General features: G+C 39.6%; 1 protein-coding gene across 3 annotated transcripts in view; it reads right to left on the bottom strand.

Moving 5' to 3' along the window:
- Window positions 1-5,800: 5,800 nt before the first annotated feature.
- COL12A1 (collagen type XII alpha 1 chain) overlaps window positions 5,801-13,317 on the bottom strand; it is a 152,250-nt gene continuing 144,733 nt past the window's right edge. For all 3 annotated transcript variants that reach the window (XM_043510523.1, XM_043510517.1, XM_043510522.1), the window contains one exon: window positions 5,801-7,398. In XM_043510523.1, coding sequence (XP_043366458.1) covers window positions 7,382-7,398 — 17 coding nt within the window. In that variant the 3' untranslated portion in view covers window positions 5,801-7,381. The remainder of the gene's footprint in view (window positions 7,399-13,317) is intronic.

Here is a 13,317-nt window from a genome sequence, read left to right on the forward strand (position 1 = left end):
AATTCCTATATTTGAGGCAGAACGGTTTTTAGGAAGTATGAACAAAAATGACTCTGTCATTTTTGAGGACGACGAGAGTAAAAAACAAAAAAAAACAAAAAAACACTTCTTCCCATTCTAAAATAAATACTTGCAATTTTTTTAACAGCTCTAGAACAGAAATGCCAGAGGGCAAGAAGGTAGGTCTTTAGAAAAAGCAGTCCTCACAGAGAAGAGTCTTTCAATGTTCTCATGAAAATTGATTTGGCCTTTGAGAACAGCACTTCATACATATGAATTGCAAATGATATTTGTTAGCATTTTTTGAGCAAGGTTTAAAGAGAAGTCATACTGCAGGGGTGTTTACAAGGAACGAGACAGAGATACATGAGGGAACTGTTGGGGGCTGAGTGTTTTTGAAAATCTGCCATTTCATTTAGTTGCCTGAATGGGAGGTAAGGTTTTTGCAACATTTGGGCCCAACTGGTGGGTGCTTGGGACTCTTGAAAATCTGGCCCATATCACATTCAACACTGATCAGTTTTAAGATGTATAACATTCAACTGTATAATGTTCAACCCTGATCAGTTTTCAAGAAGTTTGATCAAGGCAAAATCCACTATTTTTCTTACTCTCCTGGAATTCCTATAGGAGCTGTAACTTGGGTTTATCCGTAGTGTGATTCTCAAGGCTTGTCTGCTCTACCCTGCAGTTTGGACTACTGGGGTGAGAATAGCAGCATGCACCAAAGCGCAGAGCTGCCTGTAACTTCCCAGTGTGGACACTGCAGGTGTGAACTAAATGGTTTCTAGTTCGTTTTAATGTAGTCCTTTTAAACAGGGCTACTTTAATGTGAACTAGGAATCTTTTACCTTATGCCTGCAGCTTCCACACATGGGCGTTACAGGACAGCACTGTAGTGCATATAGATAGTCACACCCCCATAGTCCAAACCACGGAGCACTGTAGACATAGCCTTAGTCTCAATAATGTTGCAGGATGACCACAATCCAAAGCATTGTGGATAATGTCAGGCAACACGCCACAGGTCACATACTAACAAGATGAGAAATTACAGTTGTAAATTTAGTTTGCCAAAGCTGAATTGATTCAAGATGCTTTACAAATGTGTATCATTTGCAGCCTTTTTGTGCCGGTGATGCTCCTGGAAAAAAAAATATACAAACTCAAATCAGATGTAACTGATAAAAGCTGGGAATATTTTGAACGGGAACAAAACGTAATGTATTGTTGGTGTTATGATGAGACCTTTCATAACTATTGCAGCTAGAGTGATCCTTATTATTACAAAAGCCAAGTAGATGAAGTAAGTAAAGACATCCCACGTCAGACAAAACATGATGATACATATAAGTGTGACAAAAACACATTTATACCACATCATACCTCGATTCATTCACTATTTACCTAAAATGGAAACCTGAACAAGAACGTGATGATATATAAACCATCTGGGGGTTTGTATGTTATTTTTTTGATCCTTTGGGACTTTGGCATAGTAACTTATTGGAGTTTTCTTCTTGAATATGTAGTATATTATCTAAGAATCACCAAAACAAACTTTTCTATTGCTGCTATCAGACCATATTTCTACAAGACTCTTGTTGTTGGGAATTACCATTAGAATAATTTTCTGTGTTCTCATTGGCAAATGTTTATACAACATTACATTTCCCACAGTGAATCAGATAATAGGTGGATGAAGTCCAGTATCCTGTCTCTGGCTGTAGCTGATAACTGATAGTAATAGGAAGATGGATCCTGTCTTTACTGAACGCTGCTGATTATGAGCCTGATGGACTTCAATGCGTTTAGCATTGAGCCCCAAATGTCTGTATTTTGCAGGGGGAACTTGGACATGTTTGTGACAGATATGGCAATTTTCTGCAATATCCTTGAAACCTTGCATTAAGTTTGTGTCTTTAGAGTGCATTGTACTAAATGCAACGGTTAGGTGTTATTGTGAGCACTAGGAAGTGTTGGGTACTTTTATGGAACAAGGCCCGACCAAAATGGACTTTTGGATGCGCAGCATTACGTGGGTTGCCTGGGGAATCTCTAGAGAGAGGTGAATGCAAATTCCCCACTTGTAGTTATGCAAAAGCCCAGCCAGCCTTTTGAAGCTATGCCCTGACTAGGGGACCGTTGTCTATCAATTACCTGTTCCTAGAATCTGAATGCCAAGCTGTATAAAGGAAAGACTAATGGATTCATAGGGGTGCTTGTTCTGAGCTAAAGCTACTATGAACCATAGAAACCTCCTTCATACGGTTTGAAGAACTGACTCTGACCAGAGCCCCTGCTAGAGTTGGGGGGTGGGAGATGTGCTCTGGTAAGCTTATTAGCATGTGTATAGGTTCTTTTATTGTTTTTAATATATTTCCTCTGCAATGCTTTCACTTTAAAGAGAAACATGTAGTACCTTATAACTATGAACAATTATGTTGTTTACTGTCTCTAATGTGAAAGCAAAGTACAGATGCTGACCTATTTAGGCAGCCTGTCTCTGGTGGGAATGACACAGTAAAGGCAGGGAACTGTGCAGCCTGGAAAAACCCCCAGTCAGGAGGGAGAGAAACATGCTGGTCCTCACCCAAGAAAGGTGACAGTGGCTGGTAGCCAGAAGTCTGATGTGGGTGCCCTTGTTGGACTATAGTAGGTGAATACAGGTACAATTGCTCTGACCTGTGACATTGTCAAAAAAGAAGCAATGTTTTTTTTGTATATTCTGCTTGAAGATACCATTAACAACTTTAGGTATCTGTATTTATAAGCCAGCCACACTTCAATGTCTATTAAAAATGCACTACCGCATTTATGATACTCTTGGACAAACCCTTCCTGTGATGTTAAGCCAAGTCATTCAATACTCTCTGGCTGCTCTTGGCACTACTTTGAGTAAAAAAACATAGTGACTCCTAATGTAAAGGTGGAGAAGGAAGAACAAATGTGTTTATTCTAACTAAGAATTTAAAGTAATAAGTTGGAAGACGGAACAATGTAATTAGACTAAACTCAAGACATTCCATCGCACGCTCACTGATCAGAGCCACAAAACTGAAGCAGCTCTCTCATGCTGGATTTTCAAAATTTTCAAAGAAAACTTTTTTTTCCCCAGGAAGTCTGTAGTAACAGTAACACAGCCAAATGTTGCAGAAAATCTGTCTCAACCAGGGCTTGGTTGAAAGGTCTGTACTCAGATCACAGTTTTACCAACACCAAAATACCATGCTAATGATCAGTCTCTAAAGGTGCTATTAATTAATACAGAACTATTGAGGTATTTTCTCTTGAGCCTAAATTCCAAAGAAAATTGTCTCAAGTATCTTAATTATAAAGATATATCTGAAACTCAATTCTCCAATCATGACTTCTCATTCTGGTGCACTGGTGATAAAGGCAGTATACAATTGTCTTTAATCATATCCTTAAATTAGCTCAATGTAAACCAAATTCAATCACCTGATTATGTAAATTTTGTATATGCAGTTACTTGTATGCAACTTTATCTGCATATCTTCCAGGAATAACTTGCAGTAGCAACCTTTATTTGAAACTGTGGGCCAGTTTTCTTCTGTGTTTTGTTGTAGAAAATTATCAGATACAATCCATCTTGTTTTTATTCCTGTTGTGGGAAATCTGTTATAACTCCAGTGACAAATTACTTTGGAAACTATCTTGAAAAATCTATATAGCAAATCCCTTTATATAGTTATTTAAAATAATGAAGCTATTATGTCTATGTAGTCCAATTGTTGTAAATTTAGTCTCCTAATTTTCTAGGATCAGTATAATATTCCGCTCTCCCACATGCAACTGAGACCTTCATTGTTATCCTTGTGCAGTTTCAGCACTCTCTGTCATCAAACCTCCTACCAATGTGACATTTCATTCTCATTTTCATATTACAATATGATTGGAGTCTATTAGATTCTTCATAATGGGGCATTAATTTAATGAGAGATAAGTCGGTATATTCCATTTGAAGATTAGTGCCGCATTTCATATACATCTGTTATTCAAATTGGCAAATGGATAGTCCTACTGACGGCCATTTAAGGAATTCCAAAATAAAATACCAAAAAAACAAAACAAAACCCACCACCCTCTAAAAGCACTAAATGAAATATTTAACAAGTGGAAATTTCTCCCTCTTTTAGAACCAGGTAGTGCCTAACTCTAAGTTACCAACCTCACTCACCATTTTTGCCTTTTGTTCAGGTGAGGTGGGATGTACAGACACTGAGAGTCCAGTCAGTTGTACTAGTTATTGCCCCTTTACTCTGTGTGTGTGTGTGTGTTTTCTAGTTAAAAGTTGCTCTTGAGCTCTAACCTTACTGAAATGTCATTTGTTTAGCCAAATATTGGGATAGTTTGACCTTATGTACTGCCTAACATCATAAATTATTAATCATGGTGTACACAAAACAACTATATTTCTAGCTGAATTTATGAAACGTCCAAGAGCTGTTATAACAGGCCTTCTTTGGGAAAGAAATGCTGTAGACGGGGAAGGAAAATGTTCTTTCAAAGTTTTTTGAAAACTTGGGACAGTTTTTTGAAATGTTTGGCACTGGTTTGGCTTTAGCTGCTATTGACAACCCAGACAAGTTAGGCAGATTGTTTCATTGTAAGGAATATAACCTCAGGATACTGCTGTTGAGAATGTGTTCTGCGCTAGTTCAAAAGGAATTTTTAGGGGAAGTTTTATGGTCTGTGTTATGCAAGAGGCTAGACTAGCTTATCACAGTGGATCCTTCTGGTCTTGGAATCAATGAATCAAGAAAAACCTTATACTGATCTGCAGTAGAGTTGGATGTTCCGTCACCTTGTATTATTACAGTTAAGTCTAAACTATAAAAAGGAAAAGTAAGTGCTCAAAGCAGCAAGTGGGGAAAAGTGAACAGAATTGAAAACAGCAGTAAGGGGGACAGTGGAAAAGAAATAAGGAAAAAGAGCTAAATATAACAATGCAAAGACAAACATGAGCAAAAGGGGAAGAGAGGGGAGGAAAAGCTGCGCAGAAAAAGAGATTTGAGAGAGGATCTGATAATAGAAACTAGGTACTGCACAGTGTACAGGAATTTTAAATAATTTGCTATCTACATAAAAGGAGCCAAAAAGCTGCAAATATTAAACAATATGTTGCAACATTCCAGTGGCAGTTGCTATGAGGCATAAACAGTAGATCATTATAACTGATAAACATCTCACATCTGTTTTGCTTTAGCAGCTGTACAACCATTCTTACTGTAGGTATTTATCAGTTATGTATGTCTGTTTATCCAAGACAGGAAAACTTTTATTATAATCAATAGTAAACTTACAAATGTCTTTATTATTCTGCCATGTCAATGAAGACTCATTTTGGCTAGTGTGTCTGGTAGAAGGCACTGGCAAGATGCCCTTTCTAATGGAAAAAAGATACAGATCCTTTCCTTTTCCCTTTCAGGGGTATTTCCTGAACAGCTGAAGCTTTTCTACTTTCATCATAGCTGCAGTGATTCATACTCCCACTCCCTCTGTATTTTATTTTCTGCTTAAGTACCTTGAAGGATAACATGTTAGGAAAATGACAGAAAGGAGATTCTATTTCTTCTTGGTCTTTTTATTTTTATTTTTCCATCTTCATTTATGAATTGTTTAACATTTTGAAAACATTTGTTTACTAAAGAAGCATTTAAAATATACCTTATGGCCACAATTTTCAAAAAGGACCAATGATTTGGTGGGTGCCTCAATATTTGGAAGCCCTGCTTTTGAGACATCTTAAAGGGGTTGGATATTTAGGGGCTGGGTGCTCAGCACGTCCTAAAAATCAAAAGTCACTCACGTGTCTCAACTGAGCACGCGGAGACCTAGATACCAAAATCAGTAGTCACTTCTGAAAATCTTGGCTGTTCATGACCACAATTATTAGTTTAAGCTTAAATATAGTTCACACATAAAGAAAGAACCATAATGGTCATGAGCTAGAGCTTGGAGGTGTCCATGACTGGCTAGTTGGGGGGTGAAAAAATAGTATTTCACAGTCACATATTGTAAGCAAAAGTGTGAGCTAAAATATGCTTATAAAAACAACTTTAAAGCAAATCCACTGCAGATTGCCAGGATGAGGAAGATGGCCCACAGAGGTTTCATACCAATACCATTTTGGTCTGTACAGATGTCAAAGAAATAGCTATGGCCAAAGTCTGCTCTCAGTTACACACTGGTGTGAATTCAGAGTAACAACATAGAATAAGAGTGTGACTGAGAGCAGAATGTGGGTCACAGCTCATACAGGCAATAATGCCTTTCCTTCTTACAATGCAAATACTATCTGCTGAAGGGTCTTGTATGTCCCCAAATGAATGTTCCAAATTTTACTTCAATGGGCTTTCACCCCAAGTTTTTTAACCATCTGCTCAGGTGTAATTTGGAACAATGAACTCAATTGTAGTAGTACTCTTATCCAACACATGACAAAACAAAAGCAGTGGAGTGAAAACATATAGTTCAAACAATGCAGGAAAAGTTCAAGGATAAGTCAAATAAGCTGCTTCTCTTATTTTCAGATGCTCATGTTGTATTCACCATTGAATCCATGTTTCTGCATCTACTGCTCTTAAGTGAATATTGGCTAACAGGTTTCCAACTGAGGAGAAATCTCCAAAACAGAATTTTCCTTCATGTTTCACACTGATTTGTATATCACATAAAGAGATTGTTCTCCATCTTTAAATTATTTTCACAAAGGGAAAAGAATCTTTTCTTTTGCCTGCAATGAACAGACAATTTGGCACTTTAGACTTTGTATTTGCCTGATGGTTGCAAAAATCCAGTTTTTCACCTTGGATTTGGATACTTGAAACATGAGCGTTCTCCGCTGATCAGCGCAATATTGCAGGTTCATATATTCTAGTAGGAAGTCCAAACCAAAATGCCATTAAAAATTGGGTCATCCAATTTATATCCAAAGAAACACCTGGGGCTTCTACGCTCTTCCAGGAATTGTAGAACTGTGCATTTTAGCTTTGATTTTGTTTTTCAGCCATGTCACAGTCAAAATAATGTCTTATTTTTCTTCACTAGAGCAGAGAAGAGTTTTGAGGGATGTGTAGTTCCTTGCAAAAAAATGTTGCAGTGGTAAAATTTATATTGGACTTTGCTGTCTGGAATGAATGTTCCTGGGCTCCCTGCTGACCCATGTCAAGTTGTAACTTATTTATGTATTTATTTTCTCCCGAAGGGCCTGCCTGGGTTCCAGTGGCAGGTCTGTGTGGTGCAGATGGTGGTGTCTGCCATGCACGTGCCAAAAATCAATCAGTACTTCTTTATGTTCCTCTCCTTTAAGGGTCTTAGCTTCACAGTCACTCCAACTTCCCTTCAGAAATCATTATTATTGCAAATATGCAACTGAAAAATAGGGGGAAACAGGCTTTCAGTTGAAGTGCTATTGCTTTGCATCCTTGCCACTGAGCCCCTTTTGCCTTTATTTATTTGTTTTGCATACCAGTAGTTACATACTACAGTCACAATGTTTACAATTTTAGCCATTGTAAGTAGACAGCATTACCATGGCTTTTGCAGTTTTTCTTATCCTTGGTATCAGGAATGCAACAAAGACTCTGGTCTCTGTGTGAGTGTTTGTGGGTGGAGGGGGAAGGAATTATTTTCTTCACTAAGGTCACACCCTAAACATTCCAGTCGAATTTCAGATCAGGAGAAGCCCATGGCTGCCTACCTGTACACACATGCATAGTCACTGCCATAATACAGAGCGAGAGAGAGAGAGAGATATAGATGAGCGTAGAAGTGTGTCTTTAATCCATCCCCTTGTTTAAAATTGCCAAAATAAATAAACTGTGCAATTGGCACATTATGTGCATGAGTTTCTCAGGAACTAAGGATTGTTTATATTTGCTTTATATGCTGTCTTTCTAGTTTTTATGACTGGATGGCTTAGTTTCACAAATACTTCCCCTTAAAACCAAAATGCCATCCAGTCCATCCTGAGGGTCATTCCCCTGAGCCTACATTTCTTAAATATTATTTAAGTTCTTCCTTCTTGCTGTGCCATATTAGTAAACGCTCATTTAAATGCAGCCCAAACATTTCACATCATTGTCCCCAAATTTTAGAGGTGCTGAAAAGTGTCTTTTCTTAAAAAGTGAGTTCCAGAGAAGCTCTTTCTCAGCCTTTTGTTGTGGAAATGGAAAAAGTCCTGTGCTGATCTTGTCTGAAAAACAATGATTACCAGCGAAATCCTTCTTTCAGATTCAAAGAATTGATCGGTTTCAGAGTAGCAGCCGTGTTAGTCTGTATTCGCAAAAAGAAAAGGAGTACTTGTGGCACCTTAGAGACTAACAAATTTATTTGAGCATAAGCTTTCGTGAGCTCACTTCATCGGATGCATTTGGTGGAAAAAACAGAGGAGAGATTTATATACACACACACAGAGAACATGAAACAACGGGTTTTATCATACACACACATCATAAGGAGAGTGATCACTTAAGATGAGCCATCACCAGCAGCAGGTGGGGGAAAGGAAGAAAACCTTTCATGGTGATAAGCAAGGTGGGCCATTTCCAGCAGTTAACAAGAACATCTAAGGAACAGTGGGGGGTGGGGTGGGGGAGAGAAATAACATGGGGAAATAGTTTTACTTTGTGTAATGACTCATCCATTCCCAGTCTCTATTCAAGCCTAAGTTAATTGTATCCAGTTTGCAAATTAATTCCAATTCAGCAGTCTCTCGTTGGAGTCTGTTTTTGAAGTTTTTTTGTTGAAGGATAGCCACCCTCAGATCTGTAATCGAGTGACCGGAGAGATTGAAGTGTTCTCCGACTGGTTTTTGAACGTTGTAATTCTTGACGTCTGATTTGTCACCAGACAGACATCATCTTCCTCTCCAAATGCAAACAGATGGACATCATACCAAAAGGACTGAAGGTAAAAAATCCATTACAATCTACATACCACACAGACTATGCTGACAGCTTGTGCCACACACTCTCAAAGAAACTGCAGAACCACCTGATCAACATCCTCTACAGCAAACAGGGAAAGATTAAGAATGAGCTCTCAAAACTGGATACTCTCATAAAGAACCAACCTTCCACACAAACTTCCTCGTGGCTGGACTTTACAAAAACTAGACAAGCCATTTACAACACACACTTTGCTTCTCTACAAAAGAAAAAGGACACTAAACTATCTAAACTACTACATGCCACAAGGGGCTACAACAGTGGTTCCCGTAACCCACCCAGCAATATTGTTAATGTATCCAACTATACTCTTAGCCCAGCAGAAGAATCTGTCCTATCTCGGGGCCTCTCCTTTTGCCCCTCAACCCCCACGAACATGATACAGTTCTGTGGTGACCTAGAATCCTATTTTCGACATCTCCGACTCAAGGAATATTTCCAACACACCTCTGACCAACATATTAACCCACAGAGACCTTCCTACCAACACTACAAAAAGGATTCTGGGTGGACTTCTCCTGAAGGTCGAAACAGCAGACTGGACTTCTACATAGAGTGCTTCCGCCGATGTGCACGGGCTGAAATTGTGGAAAAGCAGCATCACTTGCCCCATAACCTAAGCCGTGCAGAACACAATGCCATCCACAACCTCAGAAACAACTCTGACATCATCATCAAAAAGGCTGACAAAGGAGGTGCTGTCGTCATCATGACTAGGTCGGAATATGAACAAGAGTCTTCTACGCAGCTCTGTAATACCACTTTCTACAAGCCATTACCCTCTGATCCCACTGAGAGTTACCAAAAGAAACTACAGCATTTGCTCAAGAAACTCCCTAAAAAAAGCATAAGAACAAATCCACACAGACACACCCCTAGAACCCCGACCTGGGGTATTCTATCTGTTACTCAAGATCCATAAACCTGGAAATCCTGGACACCCCATCATCTCAGGCATTGGCACCCTGACAGCAGAATTGTCTGGCTATATAGACTCCTACGTTACCAGCACTCCCAGCTATCTTCGAGAAACCACTGACTTCCTGAGGAAACTACAATCCATTGGTGATCTTCCTAAAAACACCATCCTAGCCACTATGGATGTAGAAGCCCTCTATACCAACATTCCACACAAAGATGGACTATAAGCCGTCAGGAACAGTATCCCCGATAATGTCACGGCTAACCTGGTGGCTGAATTTTGTGACTTTGTCCTCACCCATAACTATTTCACATTTGGGGACAATGTATACCTTCAAATCAGCGACACTGCGATGGGTACCCGCATGGCCCCACAGTATGCCAACATTTTTTGGCTGACTTAGAACAATGCTTGCTCAGCTCTCGTCCCCTAATGACCCTACTCAACTTGCGCTACATTGATGACATCTTCATCATCTGGACCCATGGAAAAGAAGTCCTTGAGGAATTCCACCATGACTTCAACAATTTCCATCCCACCATCAACCTCAGCCTGGACCAGTCCACACAAGACATCCACTTCCTGGACACTATGGTGCTAATACGCGATGGTCACATAAACACCACCCTATACTGGAAACCTACAGACGGCTATTCCTACCTACATGCCTCTAGCTTTCATCCAGATCATACCACATGATCCATTGTCTACAGCCAAGCTCTACGATATAACCGCATTTGCTCCAACCCCTCAGACAGAGACAAACACCTACAAGATCTCTGTCATGCATTCTTACAACTACAATACCCACCTGCTGAAGTGAAGAAACAGATTGACAGAGCCAGAAGAGTACCCCGAAGTCATCTACTACAGGACAGGCCCAACAAAGAAAATAACAGAACGCCACTAGCCATCACCTTCAGCTCCCAACTAAAACCTCTCCAACGCATCATCAAGGATCTACAACCTATCCTGAAGGATGACCCATCACTCTCTCAGATCTTGGGAGACAGGCCAGTCCTTGCTTACAGACAGCCCCCCAACCTGAAGCAAATACTCACCAGCAACCACACACCACACAACAGAACCACTAACCCAGGAACCTATCCTTGCAATAAAGCGCGTTGCCAACTCTGTCCACATATCTATTCAGAAGACACCATCATAGGGCCTAATCACATCAGCCACAGAGGCTCATTCACCTATGCATCTACCAATGTGATATATGTCATCATGTGCCAGCAATGCCCCTCTGCCATGTACATTGGTCAAACTGGACAGTCTCTACATAAGAGAATAAATGGACACAAATCAGACGTCTAGAATTATACCATTTAAAAACCACTCGGAGAACACTTCAATCTCTCTGGTCACTTGATTACAGACCTGAGAGTGGCTATTCTTCAACAAAAAGCTTCAAAAACAGACTCCAATGAGAGACTGCTGAATTGGAATTAATTTGCAAACTGGATACAATTAACTTAGGCTTGAATAGAGACTGGGAGTGGATGGGTCATTACACAGAGTAAAACTATTTCCCCATGTTATTTCTCCCCCACCCCCACCCCACTGTTCCTCAGACGTTCTTGTTAACTGCTGGAAATGGCCCACCTTGATTATCACCACAGAAGGTTTTCCTCCTCTCCCCCCACTTCTGCTGGTAATAGCTCATCTTAAGTGATCACTCTCTTTACAGTGTGTATGATAAAACCCATTGTTTCATGTTCTCTGTGTGTGTGTATATAAATCTCCCCTCTGTATTTTCCCCTGAATGCATCCGATGAAGTGAGCTGTAGCTCACGAAAGCTTATGCTCAAATAAATTTGTTAGTCTCTAAGGTGCCACAAGTACTCCTTTTCTTTTAAAGAATTGATCCTCACTCATTTTGACTGTTTCCCTCATATTTTTACTGGAAATTCCATGCACTTAAGGAATCAAATCTATTGAACCAATATTCAACTTGCAGATCTGAGACTAGAATTAAATCATAAAAATGTATTAACTATATATAAACATAGTTCTTATTTAATGCTTACATCTTCTGTGTCTGCAGATAATCAAATAATAGCATCTAGATTAAGATCAGGCTTAATAAAGGACATTACTGAATGGGCATCCCTGCGCACTGCAGCAGTTGGATATATTTCATAAAGAACTAATTTTAATTCTATGCTTTCGATATTTTGGCTATGGGCCTTTTCATTTGGTGGACAGATAGGAATACCATCATGGAAGATTTGGGCATCTTTTTAAGCTATCCCTAGGGATACATTTAAACCCTGACTCTGCAAGCAAGATTTTATACAATAATATAATTTTATACAAGACAGACACACAGTTCAGTCAATTTTTCTAAACTCCTATCAATCATTTTCTGCAAGTTGTAGGTAATACTTTATAGAAAACTATAATGCACATTTTCCATGCTTTACCTTTTGCAACTCAAGGGTTACACCAAACATAAGAACTTGATGACTTTCCTTTGAACATTTCTCAGTTCATTATATCTCCTGCTAAACTCAATAGATTATGAGCCCTTACTGCCCTAATTCTAGTCTATCTCTGCTACTTCACTTGTTTGGATTCCATTTACCATATAACCAAGCTGGCAGTTTACATAGCTGTGTTGCATATTTTGCATTTTAGGGCACTAAAAATTCAATGGGAAAAAAGCTTACTTTTTAAAAGATAAGCCCTTACAAATATAATTTCACTATATTGTTCCCACTAGAGCTCAAGGATTGTCCAGTGGTGAGAGGGTGCTAGTCTGGAGACCTCGGTTCAATTTCCTGCTCTGCTACAAACTTCCTGTGTGACCTTGGGCATCTTTCCATTGACTTCCACTAGCACTGAACCAGATGCTACACTGAGGGGGGATACAAGTACCTAAAATATGTAGATAGAGCACAATGAGCATGTGGCTAAGGGTGGAACATGAGCCACCACCAGCCACTCTCTGCCTGCCACCTAGTGAGTGTTTTGAGGCATCCGGCCATTTTCTCACCACCATTATTCCTCTGCTTCAATTTCCAGTGGCCTCTCTAGCTGCTCACCCATCCACTAGTCTCATGGGGACCAATGAGGCACAGGGGATGGTGCAGCAATTGGAGCTCGGAGCCTCAATTTGTTTTTTTCACCACCTGTGCTACAGGCTAAGTGATATTGACAGTTACATCAAACCTTACAGGGTGGGAGCCAACTAAATCCAGACCCTCCACCCCCCACCCCCAATCAACCAATGTCACAGCCTCAGGGACCTGTTTTAACACTAGTAAAATTCCAAATTAATTTGTGATCACTGCAACATCAGGAGGAGTTAATAAAGAAAATGTAATGGTCTCTGTGTGTTTGTTACATCTCATTCTTGTAAATTACAAGTCTGTATCCTCACAGCCCCATTCAAGAAATGATCATACAAAG

The sequence above is a fragment of the Dermochelys coriacea genome, chromosome 3, assembly GCF_009764565.3.
Source record: "Dermochelys coriacea isolate rDerCor1 chromosome 3, rDerCor1.pri.v4, whole genome shotgun sequence".
Classification (NCBI taxonomy): domain Eukaryota; kingdom Metazoa; phylum Chordata; order Testudines; family Dermochelyidae; genus Dermochelys; species Dermochelys coriacea.